Raw genomic sequence first — 7,061 nt, 5'->3', positions numbered from 1 at the left:
TACTTCGCGACATCAAGCCTGAAAATACCATGGTGAGTATTCTGTCAACCCTCCTGTCCCTCCATTGTATATCATGACATTAAACCTCTGTAGTGAGTACATCCTCACATAATATGGTTATAATTATGGTCTTTCTCTGTCCGCTGTACTTCGCGACAACAAGCCTGAAAACATCCTGGTGACGTGACTAGGTATTCTGTCAAACCACACTCCATTCTATATTATTCCATCAAACCTCTTTAGCAAGAACACCCTCAAATAATATATGGTCTTTTTCTGTCCATTGTACTTCGCGACATCAACCTGAAAATATTCTTGTGAGTACACCCTCAATTTAGAATCTTCAAACCCATTCATCATCATTTTCGTCAGTTGTAGCTTAAATCGTGATATCAGACTTGATGCTGATTTGAGAGTCAGTTCTGTGTACTATTACATTCTTCATATGAGAAATTACTCGCAATGTATCGATTGAGCACTGGATTTTCCATCTTTGAACCATGGGACGTCTGAGGCCGACTGAAACTCATATTAATTTCAGGCGACTACAAAAAAGTGCATGTCTGTGTGCGTTCAATGGCAAAAAAACAATCATGAAAGGAATTCTTACTAGCAAGGTTCGAAAAATGTTAGGACAATAAAAAAAAAAAACCCAATAAATGGCATTTGAAATATATAGAGACATTCATTGTTCATTTCTACCGTTAATGCGTCGAACAATGGCTATGTCAAGGTCATGCCTTTTGGGCAAACATGCAAATAACGTTTTCGGTATTGTATGCTGTAAGTGGCCACTGAGTGATCAGTAAAACTCATCTCTTCTTGTGATGTAGATCTGTGACCATGGTGACGGCAGTACGAGCCTGAAGCTGGGAGACTTTGGCCTGGCCACAGAGCTAGATGAGGCTCTCTACACGGTCTGTGGGACACCCACCTACGTCGCCCCAGAAGTCATCGCTGAAGTCGGGTGAGTGGAAAGTAATCTGTTCAGCGTTTCAAAGAGAAACTATGAACACGTTGACGATTTTCGGAAATAACCCCGTCGGGCGTGTATGGGTTGTGAGAGAGTGAATGCCCTTGCTTTTCATCTAAACTAACTTCACGCGTGCTCCTGTCCGCGTGTGTCCGACACACCCCATCGCTAGTGATTGGACCCTCCAATTATTTTCTGAATTCGCCGTCTAATGGACATGAGACTTATTTACTGAAGCCGGTTGGCATGTTGCACTGCAGGTGTATTCTGTCCCAGCCCAATAGGTTTAAGAGACGTTAAACAATGAACAATTTACCAGCCAACTGCAGGATTATTCAGTGCAACAACATATGTTGTCTTGCCAGTGACGTGAACATGGGAGAAAAGTATGCATAGATTTTAAAGGCCCATAGTTTCGATCTTCTCTTCGGAATATCAAGTTTGATTATTAGGTCTGTATTAAACCCGCTGTTGTGTACCACGTGCAGTTACGGTGTGAAGGTGGACGTATGGTCAGCCGGAGTCATCACCTACATCCTCCTCTGTGGGTTCCCTCCCTTCGTCAGGTGAGTCATGGTCAGATGAGTGGCTTGAAGAATACCCATCCATCCACCCAACCCTACCCACCGCCCCCCTCCCCCCCCCCCCTCACTCCTCACGGTTACACATCTTATTGTCTAATATGTTACTAATTAATCCGCCAATTCTTTCAAAAGCTCGCTTTGATTTACAACCATGTGATTTATTAGTGTACATAAAAAATATGGACTGGTGCTCCATAAGCGTTATACTTCACCCAACAATCTGCAATAGTTACACGTTTTCCTGGAAATCGTCGTCATCGTTGTTTTTGTCGTCCTCAATGAATTGTTTTGTGTTTGTTGTTTTTGTTGTTGTTGTTGTTTGTTGTTGTTGTTTTTTGTTTGTTGTTGTTGTCAACCTCCCTTGCACAAGATCAACACTGCTTGAAAAATACATAAATACGATGACAAACAGCTACTCCACTAACGCTTCAAAGAATAACTTTCTTCTCTTTCTTTGTTTTTCAGCCAAACGGATAACCAAGACGAGCTGTTTGACCTGATCATGGCTGGACAGTTGGAGTTCCCCTCACCTTTCTGGGACCATATCTCGGACGCTGTCAAGGTCATTTGATGATCACATTTTTGTTGTTCTGGGTCGGTGTGCAGTAGTCGAATTTAGATGGTTTAGTCCGGGATAAACTGTATTGAGCGTAAAGAGGGAGAGAGAGAGAGGGGGGGGGGGGTTAAGAGAGACAAGAGAAATAAAAGAGAGAACTCAGAACTCAGAAAGTTTATTGTTTAGGCCAACTGACCCGTTACAACCGGTACATATATCAAACATGACAGCCTCTCTCTCTCTCTCTCTCTCTCTCTCTCTCTCTCTCTCCCTCTCTCTCTCTCTCTCTCACCCACTCTCACACACACACACACACACACGCTCTGACTTTCACTCCTTCTCTCACAAACACACACACACACACACACACACACACACACACACACACACACACACACACACACACGCACAATACATACATGTATGGGTATGTACAGGGGATGGCTGGTGCCTCATCAAATACATCCTCAACTACAACATACATCAAAGGACATAGTTGTTTAAAAACTAGCAGCTACGCAATGCACTCTCTCTCTCTCTCTATCTCTATCTCAGAGTCGGTCTGAAAAAGCAAAGGATGGAGTCTTAAATGTGGGGGTCTTAAAAAGGGGTTCCACTGTATCTAACTCTGCCATGGTGTTATTCACAGGACCTGATACTGGGCATGCTGGAGGTGGACCCAGAGAAACGTCTGACGGCCGAGGAGATCCTCCTGCACCCCTGGGTGGCGGTATGTATACCCTCACTTTTTCTGAAGTGCTCTTCACATGGCCTATTTTTAACCCAATTCCAGCCGACTTGGTCAGTTGGTTGAAAATGGCTGTCGTATAGGCCTACACAGCACGCACGTTTTGCCAACTTTAAGGCAGCACACTCTCAAATGAGTTTACATTGTATCACGACCTTCCGTTTGTGCACGCAGTAAAAGAAAAGAACAAAAACATAAATGAATACAAATACAAAAACAATGTTTTATGATAAAAGTGACTTAATTCTTTCCACTGAAACTTTTACAAGACTTTAGACGTGCATTTTGCCGGTTTGCGAAATTCTTTTAAGTCAACCTCCCAAATAAAATCTAGACAAGTTACTCAGATTTGGATTTGATTTCATCAAGGACGATCGAGGCATGAAAGGGAGTTTTAGAGCAAGGTTGATGAATTGATTATCAATCAATCATCAATCAATATGAGGCTTATATCGCGCGTATTCCGTGGGTACAGTTCTGAGCGCAGTTTTTTTAAAATTTTGTTTATTCTTATTTTTTATTTTATGCAATTTATATCGCGCACATATTCAAGGCGTAGGGAATTGATTAACTGGTTTATTCTATACTTTTCTTGTCCCATGCACCCGAGTGGGACAGATTCATTACTGTTCCTTTTTCTCTTTTTTGAGAACAAGGAAATGCGTCTTCCTGGCGAGTTTTGTTTGAAGGACCTGCTAAGGATGACATTCTATCATGACTATATACAAGCCTTTCATTATTTTATCTTTTATCATTACAGAAAGAGAAGCAACAAAGGTGAAACCGCAAACGGAATCATCAAGAGTCTAGGATTGGAAAAAACAACAGATTCTAGATTCAGTCAATAACTTGATCAAAAACCAAAACTGAGTCAATTCGCAATTGGTCGAAAAACGGAGAAAGCTGTGACAGAAAACATTGAAAAAGAAGTTACCTCCCCTGTGGCGAAATTCTAGCCTGAAATTCCCAATAACGACCCCTCCTTTTTACGACATGTTCAAGGTCGTTAGTTGGAGGTCTTACTGTATTTCTGTGTGTTTGTCTCCAGGAGGACGTTGCTCGGGATGACGACATCCATGACAACGTGTCCCAACAGCTGCAGACGGGTCCTCAGCTCAAAGTCAAGAGAAAGCCAGGCCCTGCCGGAATTCGTCTTATTACTGTAAGTAACATACTGCAACCCTCGCATAGCCTACCTGTTATTGAGTCACACATTACACGTGAAATCCGGCTCAGAACTATAATTTTATTTATGTATTGTGAAGAGGTTAATCCGAAAGAGTTCATTGCAGGGAAATAGCATTTTTAGGGAAATGGAACTGTTTGTTCTTGGTTTTTGTTTTCAATTTATTTTTGACAAAATTTCTGATTTATTTTATTGATTTAAAAAAGTTCTCTCTCTCTCTCTCTCTCTCTCTCTCTCTATCCCTCCCCTTCTATTTCTCTGGCTCTGTCTGTCTCGATCTCTCCCCCTCTCTCAGTCTCTGTCTCTCCCTCTGCCTTGCCTTGCCTTGTCTTGCTTCTCTGTCTCTGTCTGTCTGTCTGTCTCTCTCAGCTTCAAAACATGTCACATATGGTATTTCTCTCTCTGATTATTTGCAGACTACAGCACTGGACAAGGGCTCCCGTTATTTTCAGGGTCGCGGGAACGCGCCGCTCGCGCTTCACCCTCGTGGCGGACATGACGCATCAGACGAGGATGAGATCTTTTAGATCGTATAACGTCATACGCGACATGACGTCACTCATTCTAGATAATAGCGGAAGGGTTACATTTCGAGGCTCAGGGCACTGCTTATTCCAAATAAAATAATTCATAAACAACTTGACAATGGACTGTCGCAACAACAAAATCTGGTTGTGTGATTTTTTTCCCAGAGACATAAGCCTACATGTCTTTTTTGTGTGCGGCCAGTCTACTTTTTGACACATCCAAGTCTGTAAATCATGGCCACTCGCGCCAAAGATCGTAATTTTCATGTGACGTAATGGAAGAAGAATTATGCTGATGAGGGACTTAAGATGGGTGACACATCTTAGAGGCATTACAATGTATCCCCGAATCCAAAATCGTGCACTTGCGTGGGGAGGGGGGGGGGGGGCGGGGGGAGAGGGAGGGGGTTGGAAGAGAGAAAGTTTAGGTGTAAAACACACACACACACAAACCCAACCACTGGGGAGGGTATAGGAGAGAGAGAATTAAAAGAGTGTTTGTGTGGATAACGTTTCTCTGTCAATGTATGCTTTGTAATGTAAGCTTTAAATTGTTCTTTTATATTCAAACAGTAGACCTACTTTGCATAGATAGGTCGGTGTCTGCTTGTCACTAAAACCAGCTGTTTTGCACAATTTGTGGAGAAGACAAAATACACAAAAAACACCGGAGCAGCATTTGACTAACGTCCGCAGCATTGTTTGGAACAGTGCTTTTCCTTAGAATGGCATTTACTCGCTACAAACTCACAGCAGATAACAAATTTAAAGATAAAAATGAAAAAAGGTCGAGTTTGACTGGATATGAAAAAAGTGAAAATAATATGATATACGCATGTCTGTTGAACGTTGAGTGGATGTTGTTCATTTTCATGCGTATTGTGATGGTGACATAATTATATACACTTGTTGCTTCATTGTCTGTACTCACCTTTTTGTGTGTATCTAGTCCGCCGTCAATGTCAGTGTAAGCTCATGATAAGGTTCCGTTATCTCACACACTTGTAAATGTTGTACAACTTTACTTACGTTACACCCCCAAAGTTGCTATAATCTTCACGTCTACTGCTGCATCATCCGGTGGCCACGGATTTCTGTAATAGACTATTTTCGGAAATAACTCCGTCGGGTTTGTATGGGTTTTGAACTGAGAGTGAATACCTTTGCTTTTACTCGGACAAACATTGGAGGGCCCAATCACTAGTGAGGCGTGTGTCGAAAACACGTGGACATGATCACGTGTGAAGTTGGTTTGTCCGATGAAAAATCTTGGGTATTCACTTTTCTCACAACCCATTCAAAACCGACAGCGGTATTTCCGAAAATCGTCTATTATTGTATGTGTTGGCTACATGCCATGCTGTTATCTGAGCATATGTGTGTACTGCCAAAGTGTTAACAATCACGTCCGTTGCAAGATACCTGCATATCGTCTACAGCGCACTCTTGTTTCATGGAAAGAACGGAGGCAGTCAGTATACGCAGATCAAAGAGTTCCACGCTAAGACATGTAGTACTAAGTAGTGGTTGTAATGAACACATATACTGCTTGCATTCGTTAGGAGACATCGGCAACTTCAAAACACTGAAGTCTGTTATAAAAGAATATTTGAGAAGAAAAAAAAAGATGTAAAAAAGGAGGGGAAAAAAACCAAAATTCATATTTTTCAAGCTTCGGGTCAAACACCAGATTTGAATTTTTTAAACAAAGCAAATGCGTTTGTGTAAAAATCATGCAATCATTTAAAACAATTAAACCGTTTGGCTGATAAAGGAGGGTGGTTAGGGTTAGACAGGGGTTGACCGCTGCAATATTGCTCTCGGCATGGCGTTTTTCGACACTTTTTCTTTGAGTCAGTACTGTACAAAATGTGCTGCTGTTATTAGCTGCGCTTTTTTTTTCTCCTGTGATTGTGCATACAACCCAAAATCAAAACTGTGAGGCATCCTTGAATAGAGTTATAACTTAATGATTCATTTGCACTGCAAACTGCTACTCTGTTTTTAGTATCCTTCAAATGTGTGTGTGATCATTGCGACGTCTGATGACAAAATGTTTCTGCTGCTGTTTTCTGTTGTATCATGTATGGGAGTTTAATTCATGCAATGTGTTGTGACAACGCCAGATTGATCATGTGCTACAGTACATATGCTAAAATGTGAATTATATATTAAACTGTGATGTTTCATTGTCCGTTAACAATGTGTTGTTGTCTTATGGCTGTTTGTACCGCATACCTGCTCTGTTGTTTATTAAAAACAAAGAGTTAGTGTTGTTATCGGTTTATACAGTGCAGCCTCTGTTTTAAAACCACTTATTTTAAGACCTTGTGTCGTAAGAGGCGACTAACGGATTCTGTGTCTCCTTTTACCCTTGTTAAGTGTTTCTTGTATAGAATATAGTCAATGTTTGTAAAGATTTGAGTCAAGCAGTATGTAAGAAATGTTAAGTCCTTTGTACTGGAAACTTGCATTCTCCCAGTAAGG

General features: G+C 41.4%; 1 protein-coding gene across 1 annotated transcript in view; it reads left to right on the top strand.

Annotated features, from left to right (window-relative positions):
* The window catches only part of LOC138968663 (serine/threonine-protein kinase DCLK1-like), a gene marked incomplete in the record, with an annotated part of 36,543 nt that extends 31,601 nt beyond the window's left edge, over positions 1-4,942 (top strand). The window contains 6 exon segments of the mRNA XM_070341257.1: positions 834-967; positions 1,462-1,539; positions 2,023-2,119; positions 2,763-2,843; positions 3,910-4,023; positions 4,464-4,942. Coding sequence (XP_070197358.1) covers positions 834-967; positions 1,462-1,539; positions 2,023-2,119; positions 2,763-2,843; positions 3,910-4,023; positions 4,464-4,574 — 615 coding nt within the window.
* Positions 4,943-7,061: the final 2,119 nt, after the last annotated feature.

The sequence above is a fragment of the Littorina saxatilis genome, linkage group LG6 (assembly GCF_037325665.1).
Source record: "Littorina saxatilis isolate snail1 linkage group LG6, US_GU_Lsax_2.0, whole genome shotgun sequence".
NCBI lineage: Eukaryota > Metazoa > Mollusca > Gastropoda > Littorinimorpha > Littorinidae > Littorina > Littorina saxatilis.
Note: the sequence above shows the minus strand (reverse complement) of the source record. Positions and strands in the feature narration are given on the sequence as shown.